We start from the raw sequence: 16,958 nt of genomic DNA on the forward strand, positions 1-16,958 counted from the left end.
CAATTAATAATTTCTCTATAAGCAAAGTCAGGACAATGTAGAATATTGAGAAAATGTGAGGTCATTTTTCGTCGACAGCAAGTGGCAAAATGGATGGCTAAAAGTGACACCTGTAATGCGACCTTCTGAAGTAGATTTTGTATTATGTATGTTAGTGCTCAGGAATTTAAATAAAATAAAGTCCTGACAAAAAACCATGTGGGAATGGAGCATGTCATGGCAGATTTTTAGATTTTTTGTCTCAGTGTAGTGGATTTAGCTTGCTCTTATGTGCGCACTGTTTGTCTGTGTGAAAACAGCTACGTTTCATAAACGCCTAAGCTCCCTGTTGTGGTATTTATGAGGATGTTCCTCAGCTCCTGTAAAGTGTTCTCGGTCCAAGAGGCTGTTGGCAGCAAGAGGAAATTGTGAGCTTCTCCTTAGCTCAGTAGTGGTCGAGTCAATACATCTGCCATTGTTGATTTTATTAAACTTGCAGTCTTTGCCCTCGGGGCGCTCCCACTGTTGGAAGAGAACCACTCAAGCCGCACCGCCGGATCGGCTCAGCGCGGAATTATCGGCCGGTCGCCGTGAGTCGAAATGCTTTTTAGTTCTTGAGACAACAACAGTGTCGACCTAAAAAGTTCCCAGAAGCAGGAAAGAAAAACATACTAATGATGGTCTCTTTTCTTTATCTTGCTTTGCAGGCGTTGGCTCTCGAACGACAGGTCTTTGACTTCCTGGGGTATCAATGGGCACCCATCCTCGCTAACTTCTTCCACATCATCATTGTCATCCTTGGCCTCTTTGGCACCATCCAATACAGACCGCGCTACATTGTTGTGGTGAGTGCATGTAAACCTGTCATCCCCCGATCCAGTAAATCTGATCTAAATCTATTGGGACAAACATTGTATAGATTCAACCTAAAAAGATTCATCTTCAAACAACATTCAGCTGGTTTAAAAAAACAAAAACAAAAAACTCACTAATGGCGCTGTCACCCATACTCCTGGAAAGCGATTCTTGAGTAGCAATAACAACTAAGCGTGCTTGCTCCACAGTGGCAGCTACTTTTATCACTTGACTGATATCCTATGTCCGTGCAGAGCAGCAGCAACAAGCTGCGTGATGGGGATTCTCTCCTCTATGAATACCCTACTAACAAGTAGAGCTTTTACCAAAGGTGATGTAGGAGTTGCGAAGCATGCTGATCACTAATGTGAAGTGCAGTGTCGGGAAAGACAAAAAAGAAGTGCCTAAGTGTACAGTAAACTTTTCACATTAGGTCTGCCTTGAGCCACAATATGACAGAGAGCATCTAGCTTTGAACAGCAAATTATATAAGCAGTTTGGAACACTCACAAATACACTAACGGCTGAGGTCAGTGATGACAAAGAGTTGGAGGTCAAATGTCAATGAAATATTCATAATCAGCAATGTTGTCTGCTTGTATTCTCACTATTTTGCACCACTGCCTCCTGAGGTTTGAGAGTTACACAATCAGCCTCAGTCTTACTTTTTTTTTAATCAATTTGGCATTGCTAAGGGATGACTGTATTTTCCCAAATATAAGACATCCTTTTTCTTCCCAAAAATGAAGGCCAGAAGTATGGAAGAGAACATGGAAAGGTATTCCATTTGACTCCTTTATTAACTGCGGCCTTTTGTCATATGCACACAATCATAAACTTGGTGAAACTTCGGGTTTTTATGGCAAAATTAACTTGAACTGCGTCGTGAGGAAAGCAGAAAAAAAACCCCGCTTGGAGTGCATTCAATGTTACACTGGCGCTGCATTCACTTACTGTTCACAATGTGTGAAATCTTAAACACAATTAACGTAACCCGCAACAAATATATAATCTGCGGAAATTAACAAAAGAAAATACAAAGAGTTTGGGAAGATGTTGATATATTCTGATTTATTCCAAATGTTATTCAGAATTTGACCCTAAAATTAAGGGTCGGTCCTAAACACTGGTCCGTTAAGTGGATTTTGATTTGTAGCCTTACTTTGAACTGTCTTTTAAAGGCCTATCCATATATTATAATGGAAAGCTAACTTGAGATATGATTGTTTTCATTTAGGAGCATTGTCACGGAATGAATTAAACACATACCAAAGCACCATTGTATTTAATGCAAAGGCCATGTATTTTCTCCTTGCTTTATTCGACAACCGCCGCAAGGTGTTTCCTCTGTCAAACGTTGTCCTCTCTAGTGCATTGTGCAGCACCCTTCAATCATTGTAACCGTGGTAATTAGGTCTAAATAATTAAAATGGGCCAGGCACAGGCGGTGGTGGGAGTGGGGCTCATCACAATTATACACAGTGAAGGTCATGCTTGGTCTACAAATCATGACTGTGATATTCATGCACAGAAACAAAGTAGAAGGAAGTAAATATTCAAAATGGGTTAAGTGGGGAGATTGTGAGATTTTAACAGGATTTCTGCAGTTATCAGCAAACCTAAGTTAATGTAACAGGAACAGTAGCTTTCTTTTCACATTAGGTGCAAATTAATTGGAACAGGAAGACAGTTATTGCTAAATTGTGTCATAGTGAGTCCTTTGAAACACATTGCATGTTTTTACTTTAAGTTCTAAATGGATGCTCACGGCCATTCTTGATGCAATTTCCCAGCAGACAAGCCCGAAGTAAAACAGATGATGTTACATTATCTATCATCTTGAGATGCTGAATAAAATATGCTCAGAGATACCACTACAAATGTAGCTCCAAAGATTTAAAAATCAGACATGTATCGCTTAATAAGATGCTTTAAGCCCCCCCCCCCCCCCCCCCCTTTTTTTTTTTTTGTGGTTTTCATCCAAAAATGCTTTGATTGATCAGAGGCTACTTGGCTGAAAAAGTATTTCGCAGGGGGTACGAAACAAACAGTTGTCATGTGTATAAAACAATTGTCCTTAAAATCCCTAAAAAATATTAAATTTACAATAGGGTTCGAGCCTTTGGAACAAAGTTTCAAACAAACAAACTTTACAGATATGTGCTACAGAGCGCTGACTACAAATGTTTTATCAGCAATTCTGAGAAAAAAACACGTAGGGTCGAAAGAAGAGGAAGTCGTTGGACGCAAAAAAGGGAGGTGAGCAAGCAAGGACATTTTCATGATTCAACACGTACGGTATGTTTTCACCAAAGTGCTGTTTATCTGTCTACATTTCCTCTGACACATTAATAACACACCGCTCAGCGTGAGTCAGAAGGTTTCGATGGAGTAGTGTTGAGGACTTTAAATCCTCGAGGGTTCAGCAATGCTCCAACATTCAGGCATACAGACAAAAGTTGTTAGTTGCTCTATTATAACATAAAGTGTTTATGACTGTATGCAGCCTATATTGTTTTTTATTATTAATCTGTTTCTTGTTTGCTTAGCCTCATTGTGGTATATTTTTACTTTTTATTGTTTAACCACAACTAACTGGGATCTATACAAACAAATTAATACAGATACCACACTCATGCATTTTGTTTCGACTTGATGTTCTATCGTTTAGGACTTAATGTTAAAAGTAGCAATTTTGCCAAATGATACTGTATCAATCAAAGGCCAAACTGTAGTGGATTAGTTCATTCATGTTCCTAGGATAACTTTTTACTCTATTCATGTTCATTTTAGCCATTGCTCTCATAGAAGTGTTGCCCAAATATTTCTCAACGTATTCCAGGGGGACCACACACTTAATCGTATGTTTTTTTCCCCCTTACTATTAAAATGAGTAACATGAATGTGTGTCTACATACTAAGGCAGGGTATAAAAAGATGAACCATTTTTTCCTCTCTTTCAGTACGCAGTTTGGGTGGCTCTCTGGGTAGCCTGGAACGTCTTCATTATCTGCTTTTACCTGAACGTAGGCGGCTTATCCAAGGTGAGGCTAAAGTGACAAATACACTGACTTGCTACATGACCACTTGCACAGTATAACCATATTAGCTTAGAACTTAAATGGGCAGTCAAACCAAAACCTTCGTTTACATAATGTTCTATGAGCCCCCACAAGGCATTCTGATTAATATCACACAAACGCGATATTAATAGTTCTATATTATTCAGCAAAATGCACCTTTTTTGTTTGCCTCAGGGGGCGGCGATTTTGTCACCTAAAAATGACATGGCGTGATCAAGCTCAGATAGCTGTGATTGGTTGTTAACCTTGTGCAACTGTGATGTCCTTTTCAGCCGATATCAACATGCAAAATGGCTGCCCTCTGAGATGGCTTCAATAAAGGAGTAGATTTTGATTCATAATTCATCTTTCATAAACACAATATTAATCAGATTGTGTTAGGTCGGGCTGCACAGAACATATACTGAATGTTTTGAGTTGACTTCACTTTTAATAATTTAGTTTGTGCCATGTTTTGAGTTTCCCTGTTAATATTCCAATATGTGTCTCTTATGTGATATGTACGTTATGATGTGGCACAACAGTACTAAACATTGTTGAATTAAGAAATCTCTTCACAGTCTTAATTAAAATTGTCATATTGTCACTTTAATTAAAATTTCATCACAGTATATTCAACTCTGACCTTTACCAGCAAGTCTTTTTCTACTTAGTGGCAAATTCGTCTTGTCGACCAAAATTTATAGGGAAAGATTTCAAATGTTTTTAGAGAGGATAGACAGTAGAGTGGCGCTAAGCACAGTTTAAATTTAAGTAAAGAAAATGTGGATCATCAAGATGAATACAAGTTGATCTTTTTTTTTTCTTTTATCTAAATACCTGATAGTCGATTCAAATACTAAGAACAATCGATAGCTGCAACCCTAGTGTCAAAAGTGCCATGGTATCGGTATATGGTATTGGTATCGGACACTACGCAAGAATTGAGTGCACGTACTGGTATCTGTCTGGAAAAAAAACTTATCGAGCATGCTGTGTGTGTAAACATTTTCTACCCACTGTTTCTCAACACACCGCCCTTGTCTTTCCCTCTATTGTTCCCCTAAATAATTCTCTCGCCCACTTTTCTTCCTCAGCTCTTAAATAACATAACCTCCACCCCTTCCTCACATTGATCTCCATTTTCTCTCATTGGCTGCCTGACCGTTGATAATAATGAATACATGCAGCCAATATAACACCTTGTCAGACATCCAAAATGAATTTCACAAGCACCTTGTCAAGCTCGGCTACAACGGCCGTTGTGTGAGAGGCTTAGGCACCGTCCAGTGCTTCTTGTCTGTGGCTTGGCTCTGCTCCGTGTGGCCCTTATGAGTGTGTGTTTGTGCGTGCTGTATAATGGAGCTTGTGGGGGCCAGCTGCTGGGGGCTGAGGCTGGGCTGTAACCCAGCAGATGGAGTCAGCCTGGGCTCCCAGCACCGCATATGGTGGCCAGGAGGAGAGCTGGCTAATGGAGCGCGGACACATAAACACACTTGACACACAGCTTTCTTTTAAACCCCTGACACATTTTATCATGAGACAGTCGGCTAATTTAGTCAGAGCTGCCTTGCACAACCTTGACGGGAGGCTTGGGGGGGAGTGTGTGTTGTATTAAGCAAGCCAGAGCCTTCAAGCAGGCGGGAGGGGTGTCATATGGCGCACGGTCCGTCACCTCGTATTGATCCTCTTTCTTGTCTCCCGTGGCGCAAGACCAACACTGTCCTCCCTTGCCTCTTTTCTCATTTTTGTATAAATAACGCATTTACTTTCTAGCTTTCATATTGATGTCATTTGAAAATATAACAAAATGATAGGTCAGTGAAATAGCCGTAAAGATTCCTGAACTTTTCTCCCCACGCATAGGAATTGATTCATATATACAGTTTTGGATGAATCATCAGATTAATTATTAAATGAAGAGATGGAACTGTAATCTGACGGATGGAATGTAAAACTGCTGTTATTGCTGTGTTCATTCTGTACGTTAAGAAGTCTCAAAGAAAACAAAAGATTTTGATGGAAGTACTTAGAGGGCGGCTCGGTGGAAGAGTGGTTAGCACGTCCGCATGTCATCTTCATGCAAGAACACAAGGGCTTTGGAGATTTCCTTATAAATGCTGTAGGTCTTGTGTTTGCGAGTTATTGCACTTCGGATTGTAATAAAGGAACAAGAGATTGTAGGTGGCTTTTTAATACATTGAAATGAGTTGATTCATGTTTTCCGAGATGAGATTGATTTGCGCCTTGAGAGATTTTGCTTTGGAACGACGTAGATTTAGTCTGTCACATGGACTTGCTGTTAGTTGTGGCACTTTAAGCGTGTTTTTGGTCCCGGTCGCATGTTTCTTTAATATACTGGAGGGTTAATTTTTTGCAGAATGCACTATGCAAAAACAACCAATGAAATTGCAAAAAAAAAAAAATAAGAAGCACGTGGAGAATAGCTGGTAGCCAAACGATGTTAGCATTAGCGCTACAATATGCTGCTGTACCTCACTACAAAACGAAATAATTTGTGTGTGATAATAAGAGTGAGACATACAAACTGAACTAGGAAAGAAGAACCTAACCATTATTCCAAACCATTTTCACCTCAAGTGCGTGTGAGTGCTCACCGCCGCAGCAACAAACAAGTTGACAGAAGAGGGAAGAAACATTGTGAGAAAATGTTGACATCTGTAAACAAAACCTATTGTGCTCATTTTTCTCATTGAACAATAAGTCAATATAGTAACAATCACGACATGCATACAAGCAGTGTTTTCATTCTCTTTCATTGACCTTAAAACAACCTTGAAGTATACCAATGAAAAGAAATTTGAGTCCTTTAGTCCAAATTAGTACATGCTCAACTTGGCAGTCAGTTTGTTGTTGAGGGTTGCATGACAAGGGAACAAGTACCATGCGCATACATACCGTATAGCATGTGTGGGGTTAATGGGATGCTCGAGGAGAGCATATGGCTCTGTTAATAATGCATGTCTTGTCACGCTGGGCACACAGGAGGTTAGATTGCTATGGTGAAGTATTGACTGGTGTGAGTGTCCGTATGTGCGGGATTAAATACTTGGTGGTTAGACATTGTGCGTGGATGGATGGATGGATGGATGGATGGATGGATGGATGGATGGAACTCCCGTGAGGATGGATGGATGGGTGGGTGGGTGGGTGGGTGGGTGGGTGGATGGATGGGACCCTCATGAGGATAAGCGGATAAAAAAAATGGATGGATGTCTTCGTTTATGACAGATGAGCCATGGCAACATGAAAGCTATGTTGCAAATCTCCCCATCAAAGCGACTGATAAATGAGGGTCAATCTTTTTCTTTTCTAGGACAGTGACCTGCTAACATTTAACATCTCAGCCCATCATTCATGGTGGAGCGAGCACGGGCCAGGCTGTGTGAGGAGCGAGATTCCACAAGCTGAAGAAGCCCATACCACCGAAAGCCCCGCTTACATCACAGTCATGGGCTGCCTCATGGACTACGAGTACATTGAGGTCATGCACAGTGGGACACAGATTCTGGCTGCTGTGAGTATCGCTGCACTTTAAAGTTGTGTACTTCAACTCTATGTGTTATAGTGAATCTTTTAATAATGGTGTGTTTTATGTCTGAATTGATTTTGAAGACAATTGAATGCAAAAGGAGCACTAAAGTATTGTGGATCTTACCTAGTGTATATGTGTGTGTGTGTGCGTGTGTGAGTGTGTGTGTGTATGTGGAGGGGGTGGGGGGATAGCTTATCATACAGATACCTGAACAGATACTTTATCAGATAGCTGATATCCAGGCAAGAATCATGAAAGTTCGTAGCTCTTGTTTGTCTGTTTTGTGTCTTGTGATTAAAAAAAAAAAAAAAGTTCTCCCAGTTAGCCTCAACAAATTAAATATTTGTTGTTCTCTTGACCAACAAGAGTGCAACTGGACAATTTCCCAAGACAGTGGTTCGCAACCTTTTTTTAAATTATGTAGCTGTCAATATTATTTTCAACCAAGTACCCGCTAATTAACACAAATAGTTTTTGATTAAAAGAGAAGAGACTTTTAAGAGAGGGTTGCGTTATCCATCCGTGTTTGTTTTATTACATTTTACAACTACATTTGTAGTGGTATCTCTGGATGTATTTTATTTAAGGGGTCCTGAAGATTGATTGTACAATGTCATCTGTTTTATTCTCAGCTCATCTGTCGTAAAATTGTGTCACTAATGACTGCACGTGTGTACAAAATTTAACAAAAAGCTTCACAGGCTTTTTGATAGTGTTTTTATACTATAATACGATTTAATAATCAGTTCCATGTTCCACTTAATTTGTTCTCAATTTGAAAAGGTGTACTATTGCTGTCATGGCGTCAATAAGCAATAAATAACAGGAGTCTGCAGTGTACCTATTTGGGCAACCGAACAACTGAACAAAACACAATATGTTCATGTTTGTGTGAGGGGGTGGTCCTCTAAAAAGCAATTTCAAGTTCTTAAAGCATTTGCACTTTTCATAATTGATTTTTGTTGTTGTTGCTGTTTTTATTAGTTTGCCTAGAGATATTCTAAATTTAGATTTGAGCTCATTAAAGCACTTGAAGTATTGTCTTTTCAGTAAGTCACGTCTTGTGCAGATGGGCAAAGGACTTTGTTACCCGTACCCAGATTGTTAATAATTTTCCAGTGAATATACGCTAAGATACAGACGCCTTGTGCGTTATTACTACTACTACTACTAATATATAAGTCTATAAAATTGCAGTGTTAAATATGATGCAGTCAATAATTTTGTTGCACCCAACCTGTGCTAGTGTAGAGCCCCTAATTACGTTTGCTGATATCAGGAGGAACCAGGTTAAATCATACATACCCAATACCATTTGGGAATCACTCTCCTAATGCTCTCAGATATTTTGCAAGTCTATTTTGTAACACTTTGAAGTAAGTCATCTCATAAATCTTACTAAAGCAAATCTATTTGTATTATTTCTTTCCCTCACTCACAGAGGCTTATTAATGAAAACAGAATTTGTACATTATTACCAATTCTCGAATTTGGGATCTTTACAACCTAAGAGGAATGTAAACTTTGTACCAACCAATTTGTTAATGCAAGGAGAAACTTTTACTCTGTCCAGATTTCGTCTGATCATTTGAGAAACAGGCCTGCACACGTCCCACAATTGTTACTAATCAGTGATTTTGGTGATGCGGACTCAGCATGGCAACAACATGCTCATACAGGAATGATTTTGAAGCTGTTGTGTGAAGGTAGATGAGCCACATAATGCTGCTTTAAGATCATTGCATGATCATTTGCCCTCTTGCCGTCGGGGTTGAAGTGTGTAGCAGCCAGCCAAGCAGAGCTCATAAGAAGTAGAAAAAAACAGAACGCAAGGTCTTTTGTCTTGCCAAGGGCGCTCTTTAAGGTTTCTATAAAATATTTAGCTGGGGCTCCAAGGATGGTCGTTTCCGTCATTTTGGTGAAAAATGAATGTGCTGGCACGTTGTCCCTGTCTGCTTAAAATGCTGATGATGACAAAGGAGCCTGAGGAGGCTGATTTTACTTGCCTCACGTGCTAGAAAGGTTAGTTCACAATTTTAGGAGCAGGTTTCATCCCCCAGTCCCAACGGGAAATTTTCTGCATGTTCGTATTGATCACTCCCGGGCTTAGTTTGATGGGAATATTTTGCTCCACACTGCTTTCAAATTATCATACAAATGTCCTCTAGTGCAGCAATTCTCAAATGGGGGGTATGTGAAGGCACTTTTACTTGAAAGTTTAACAGGGATTCTGCGAGTATCAGCAAACATAATTGAATGCTTTCAATGTCTTGACCGAAGCAATACATTTTTTCTTTCAAATTAAGAGCCATTCATGAACATAAAACAACATTTTGCTCAATTGTGTTATAGTGAGTGCATGCCTGTATTGTGTTACTATAAGTACCGTAAGGAAGTACTTCAAGTACGTACTGTAAGTAAGTATACGGGCGCACTTATCATTAGTGCTAATTTTCCTGCAGAGAAGCCAGAAATAAAATGGATGATGTCATACACTCTATCTTCTGGAGATGCTGAGTGAAATACACATATTCGTAGCTCTACAAATGTAATTACAGTGGCAGTATGTAAAAATGAGTGCCGTCTAGTGGTGAAAAATGGTGGAAAAAGATTCGTCAGATGTCTGCAGATGTCACTTTAATTTTTGTGTGACAGTTACTTCTGCTAAAATGGTTAACAAAGTGCTCACAAACTCCTATCACATTGAATTAATGCATTCACAAATTACTCAGTGACTGTCATTATGGGATTTTCCAGCGAAAGCTGATCATGCACATTTGTCACGTCTGCTTCACTCCCTTGTTCCACAGCGTAGGTCCTCTTTTTCTCCTCGCCTCGCCCAACACAATCTATCAGTGCGGCCTGTCTTCCTGTCTCATTTTCCAACCACGATGTCAAACCGTTTGACCTTCACGTTTCTCATAGCCGACCTACGGATAAAAGGAAAGAGCGTTGTTCTGAACTCTATGCCAGCCTCTCTCAATCTGTTTCCTCTTGTCACCAGCGCTTTGCTTATCGCACAATAAAGGCACTTTCATGCCACCCATTAAACTAATAGCATTGGGTAACTGTTGTTTTCATTTACAGAGCAATAAATTGACTTTCCCCCTATTTGTTATTGGTATTGTACATTAAGTGTGACGTGTTAAAGGGAGAAAAGGAACAGTTTATATTCTGAAGTATATGGTAAATGTATTTATGTTGTTGAGTTTTACTTCGATTTAACAGAGATAATATTTGAAATGCAAGACAAAACATACCTTTGTCATGATAACTGCAATGAACACTGAGGTTTTTGTTCAATTATTTGTCCATTCTTCTCATTTTATGTCTTCTGATTACTGCCTGAAAAAAATTCCAAATGATTTGATATACATTTTTTAAAATTTGAAAACTGCCTGAAAAAATATCCAAATTATGTGATAGACATTTTTTTAAATTTGAAAATACCGGTAGTTACTTTTCCTGTCAATTACAGGTCAAAAGTACACTTCTGAGTACAGTGTTTTGAGAATAAACAATAATGTCCCAAAATTACAATTATATGATTTTATATTTTTTATTATTGCATTATGTCAGAAAATCGCAATTCATTTTCTTTCATAAGATTGTTTTACCTCAAAGACTGTCTTTAATTGTTTATCCTTTGAGCAGGGAAGTTGGTTTTCCTTTAATTACACTCACTTAAACACTTGTTTTTTGTTTGTGTTTTTTTTTTTATTTGAGAGGCAGCATTTTATGCATTTTCTGTATGTCTCGGTCAGACGTGTCCCTGTGGCCTTTCACCCACTTGGATCTCAACTTTGAATGGTACTGCATTTGAAAACAAAGCTGTTTTCATTGCTTGCACAGCATTCATCTGTGCAGGATAGCATCTCATGTCTACGAGGTGTAATTTGGGATATTTGCATACCATGCAGTTATTAGACGCAAAAATGTGTGTGTGTTTTGATGGGGGAGGGGCTCGTACAAATGAACAGGAGGATGTGGCCTCTGTAGACTGTTTGTGTTTTATGATTTAACTCTCAGCTGCCCACACACACGAACATCTCATTTTGGAGAGGGAAGCCTCATTGTCAGGCAGGGTGGGGGCCCTGTGTAATTAACCTAGAAGACATCTGCAACCCCCCCTTTGGTCTCTTCACCTCTATTGCTCTATTTTACCTTGGACTTCATTCCTGGTGCTGAGCCACAATCAATAGTGCACTGTTTACTTGCAGATTGACACATCGTTGTGTAGACTGTGGGTACATTCACTTGAAAAATTGAAACTTTGTGAAGCTAATATGTACCGTATTTCTCCGAGTATAAGTCAAGTTTTTTTTTTTCCCTCTCATTTTCAACCCCCATATTAGGGGGTTTGACTCATAACCGCATAACTCAAATCAGACCAAAACATCATTTAAATTAGAAGCCTTACGTATATCTACCCCTAATTCGATAAAGTATACATCCATTTTACTGTTTTACTGGTTTAGACTATTGGCCGAAAGCGGCTGCTGTGCCCAGTAAAGGGTTAAAAAAAAAAAAAATCATTTCAACACTCTGGCAACACAATCAGTTGTTCCAACTTTAAAAAAAAAACAAAAAAAAAATCATACGTCGTTTATATTTTCTTTAGTGTTTCTCCAATACGATTTTCTGGCCCTAATACCGATTCCGATACCCGGCTGTGCAGTTTATGGCCGATATTTTTTTCTTTTCTTTCCATCCCTACCCAACTGGAGTTTCTATGTTTGAAATGCTCCAAAATCGTCAGTATTATTTGTTTTTCCTCAACCTCTGCCATCGGTTAAGAGTGTTCCATGCCAACAGAATATCCTGGCTCGGCATGCATTGAACACACCACGACACAAGTGCTGCGTTCACGTTCCATATTAGTATTGGAAAACGGCATGTTAGTACTCACAGATGCCCATACCACTATTTTAGTACTGTATCGGGACCTTTTCCGATACCGGGAATGGAACAACACTCATTTTTATGGTTTTAATTCTTAACATTTATTTAACAAAGCAAGCAAATCACATTTTCAATTCAGTTTCGCAATGATTCCATAAATGAACACCTCTTACAGAGTCACATTTTTTTGTGCACATGGCAAGTCATGAAGGAACAGGAGCATTAACCTTTGTGAACACTGAAGAAATCAATAATGGTTTCAACACCAGATTGATTCGTTTATTATAAAGACTTATGTACATCTGGTCAACAATGAAAATGTCTCACGCCTTTTCTTAAAGATGAAATTGATTGTGCCTCGCGGGGTGCTCGTACATTTGTATGATTGAGAGTGTGCGCTTTGAAAATGGAACACGCCATTCTAAGCGTGCTCTATTCACGACCCTCATTAGCCCTTGCAGACACTTAGTAGCCTTTTTTTTTTTACCTACCTCAGCAGCTGGTCATGTTCACACACTCAAATGCTTGTGCGCACGCACGCACACACACACACACACACACACACTGAACTTTCTTGTCACCCTCATTAGTGTTATCGGGAATACATCTTCTCCAGCAAAGTAAATCGCGAAAGAAGGCTCACTGGATGGTATTTCTTTAGATGTTTTCCCACCTCCAGTACTTAACTCTTTTTTCTGCACAATTTCGTGGGACTTAATGTGCTTGCGACCCTCGTCTCAGCTCTTATCGCTGCTCACTGCCCACGGGGGACAGAGCATAGATCTGCAGGAACATTGTGTTAAAACGAGGGCTGACTGTGAGCGATGTTGCAATGTGACAGGATTTTGTTTTTATTTGATTTGATTTTTTTTAATGACAATTTTTAAAATGCAGTTTTTTTGGAAAAGCCACTTCAACCATATTCAAAGCATTCCAGAGAAATTGAGCCTTTTGTGCTGAAAAGAAACATGCCCTTTTGGGGGAATCCATTTGTTTTATACTGCCTATTGAAAAATTGGTCAAAATACACCTTCTAATTTAAGTAAACCTGTATAACTAATGATATACTAACTACAATATATTATCCTCATTGTTCTTTTCACTTCTACTCAAGGAAGCCCCTTATCTGAATTCTGAAAAGTTTCAGTTCAAAGCATCCACCGATTTATAAGGGCAGGCTAAAGTTTCTGATACATCAATAGGTCAAAATTAGCATCATGTTTCAATGCTCATCTTAATTAGCGCAAATAGAAAATTATTGGTAAGGAAAGCAGTCTGAGCAACAGAACACATCTTGTTTGAAAGCAATTGATTGTTTTTGGTTTTTGTGTGAATTTATTGTTGTGCGGCATTAGAGATGCACTTGATGTGCTCATTGCCTGCTTTTTAGCTTGTCACGTTGCCGTGAAATTATGTTGAGATTTACAAGACTGTTAAAAAGAGCGTTCAATGGACTAACGTCATCGGGAGAGAGACTTGTACAACTGTGTTATCAGTGTAGCTGTGTAAACTCACTCCAGGCCTCCTAATGACACCGCCAAAGGGGGCATATATAAATTAAATGAAAAAGGGTCTAAAATTGAACCATGAGGTACACCGCATGTTACTTCATTGACTTTCAAGAAACATTTATCTAAACTTAAAATAAAACATCTTTCTGTGGGACCAGCCACAAATTTTAGTCTATTTAAATGGATCGTGTGGTTTACCATGTCAAAAGCAGTTCTTAGATCCTACACTGCCAACACCGGTAATGCAAAGATCATTTCCATAATCCATAATTTATGAATAGTGGTAAACTTTAGTGTAGAAGGAACTGTTTATGATAACGCTTGGTCATCTTATTATTTTATTGATTGCTAACACCATGCCAACTCCTTGAGAACTTCAAAATAAACCTTACCTTTCCAAATACTGTAATATCCATTCCTTGGCACACTTTTATTTTTAAATAGATAGCAGCAGCCTGTTGGGACACGGTTGCTGTTAACAAAGCAAGCTCACTCCAATTTTGGTGTTTAAACAGCAAAAATCGCTGCTGTGGTTTTGTTGTCATTTTTGTTTTATACCTCAAATGGGGAGATATTTGTCTAAAATCTCCGTCTCTTGAGAGTAAAATGGTCGGCTGTTATGCATAGTTAAGTTTACGTAAACAAAATTGTAGATTGTCTGAAAATAAAACATTTAAATGTATGATTAAGTGGGATTTAGATCCATTGTCTTCTGTATCCATGATTCAGCTATGGTCACGAGCTGCGGGTCATGACCGAAAGGATGAGATCCCGGATACAAGCGGACGAAATTAGCTTCCTTTGCAGGGTGTCCGAGCTCTCCCTTAAAGATAATGTGAGAAGCGGAGTCATTCAGGAGGGACTAAGGGTCGAGCCACTGCTCCTCCCCATTGAGAGGAGCCAGTTGAAGTTGCTCGGGCATCTGGAAAGAACTTAAGTTGTTACCCCCACGACCCGACCCTGGACCAAGTGGTAGCGAATGGTCGGTCGGTGAATCAGATCGGTTTTATAAAACCCTTAACCAAGGAAAAATTTCCAGTAGGAATACCAAAATATTTGATTGCTGCAAGCCCTAGTGAATGGCATAAGATGAATACCAAGTTTGTTAGGTAACCTAGATAAGATTATCCTGAAAAGTAGTAACTTGGCAGATGTCAGGATTACACTCGAAAGCAAAGATAGGCTAATTTGCCACCATTTTGTCAACTCCAGAAGAATGAGACCAGCAATCATGCACTAATGGGGAATGAATATGAGTTGAGCGGAAATACAGACCGGATAAAGGTACTCCATGCAAATGCAACATGCACAAGTCGTTGCATCGTTCGAGCATTGGGTCTGGAACTTTTAATTTTAAGATCTGCTTTTTTTTCACATTTGCCCACTTGCGTGCCCTTCTTTTTGGCACATATGCCAACGTCTGTGCACTTCCTCTTGGCATTTTTCTAACTGCCGTAGACATTTGCCTGTCTGGTGTGCCAGGGCAGCATGCCCGGCGCTGCTTTACTTGGCATGAAAGAGGACCAAATGGAAGGCAGGGTGAAGACGCGCCGTCTTCGTCTCTCACCGTGTCCCTCTCACAGGCAATGACAGCCATCTGCCACTTCGGAGGCTCTTCTCACCAAATTAATAGCTGCAGTCACTTGTGGGTTGTCTGGTATGTTTGCATGTGCAAACTCCTACCGCATAGTATATGCACACTGGAAACGCGTTGAAATTTTTGCTCTAAGTAGTGCTTAGAGCAGAGGCAACTCTTGGGTCAAAGTTTGAAGGGTGCTGCTTTAGAGGTCCTCATTGTCAGGCTTCAGTGTGCGCTAGTCTCAAAATAGAACAAGAGAAAGATGGTTGAATGTTTGAACTGAGCCTAATGACGATTTGATATCAATAAATTAAAAAAATATGTTTTGAAGCGTCATAACTTCACCCAATTATGAATATTTCGATGTGTTAATATTAACCGGCCAAGGTGAAAGCCAAATTGTTGTTATGCATTTATGTAGTTTTTCTTATCATTCAAATATGATATGGTACTTTGATGTGGTATCTTAACATTCTTCTTTATGGTATTTTTTACTTTAGAGAAATGTAATCTTCCGCTGAATCAGCGAGCACAATCGTTCCTTACTGCTGCTATTCATAAAGTTATGTACACAAATTAGAAATGTTCCGATCTGATATTGATATCATTCCAATATCAGGCAAAAAAGATATCGGTCTACATCCAAAATCTCTGATATTAGCAAGTCTACATAAATTCTTTGACAAATCTGCTTTTGTGATGTGCGTTTGCGTGATTGCAATGTGCAATTGTCTAAACTGGCTCGTCTGCTATTGTGTTTACAGCTCCTGGGTTTCGTTTATGCCTGTTACGTCGTCAGCGCCATGACAGACGAGGAAGACAGCTGTGAGTAATCTTAACATTTACCTACTTAACGCTTTTCCACTTCCTTCGCTCCTGATGTACTCTGGCATTTGTTTTCTCAGCGGTGTGCTTTTTCTTTGTCAGTCAAGCTGTCTCTAACGCGGATACAGTATGTTGGCGCTTTGTTTAATGTGTCAGAAATGCACCACCATCCATTTGTACCTCTAGATTACAGTTGTTCATCTAAAAGTTCAAGTTCAAAGGTGTTTAAACCCGAATGAGGCAAATGGTGTAGGACAACAACTTTTATATGTGCCTCTCAATTTTGAAGGGAGCAAAAGTAATGGGACAATAAGCTGCAGTGTTTATGTATGACTGCCAGTGAAACTGGTTCTCTTTTTTTTATTGATCATATTATGATAATGCTGCTAAAAGCAGCAGGTGGAACTCCAAAGTGTTCTGGCCAAATGCTTCAGAAATCATTGGATGATGCTACACTGTGCATATGGGCAGTGACCCCACAACATTGAACAACACAAACCAAAGAGTTTTTGAAGGCAAGAATGTGGAATGTTGCGCTAAGGCCAAGTTGATCACTTGCCTTGAATTCAATAGGGTTGATGGCAAACGACATGACCTTTGCTCATGAATATGCAAGCTATACACATCCTTTTGTAAGAGAGAAAATTCCTCAAGCAAAGCTGGAAAGTGTAAACAGTGGCAGTCGAGGG

The 16,958-nt window shown here is 39.4% G+C and overlaps 1 protein-coding gene across 2 annotated transcripts in view; it reads left to right on the plus strand.

Annotated features, from left to right (window-relative positions):
• The window catches only part of nkain4 (sodium/potassium transporting ATPase interacting 4), a 37,559-nt gene that overhangs the window by 10,107 nt on the left and 10,494 nt on the right, over positions 1-16,958 (plus strand). For both annotated transcript variants that reach the window (XM_088408795.1, XM_088408796.1), the window contains exons 2-5: positions 687-824; positions 3,798-3,878; positions 7,234-7,434; positions 16,209-16,269. In XM_088408795.1, the coding sequence (XP_088264921.1) occupies positions 687-824; positions 3,798-3,878; positions 7,234-7,434; positions 16,209-16,269 (481 nt within the window). The remainder of the gene's footprint in view (positions 1-686; positions 825-3,797; positions 3,879-7,233; positions 7,435-16,208; positions 16,270-16,958) is intronic.

This window comes from Hippichthys cyanospilos, chromosome 2 (genome assembly GCF_059441005.1).
Source record: "Hippichthys cyanospilos isolate Australia breed blue-spotted pipefish chromosome 2, RoL_Hcya_1.0, whole genome shotgun sequence".
Taxonomy (NCBI): domain Eukaryota; kingdom Metazoa; phylum Chordata; class Actinopteri; order Syngnathiformes; family Syngnathidae; genus Hippichthys; species Hippichthys cyanospilos.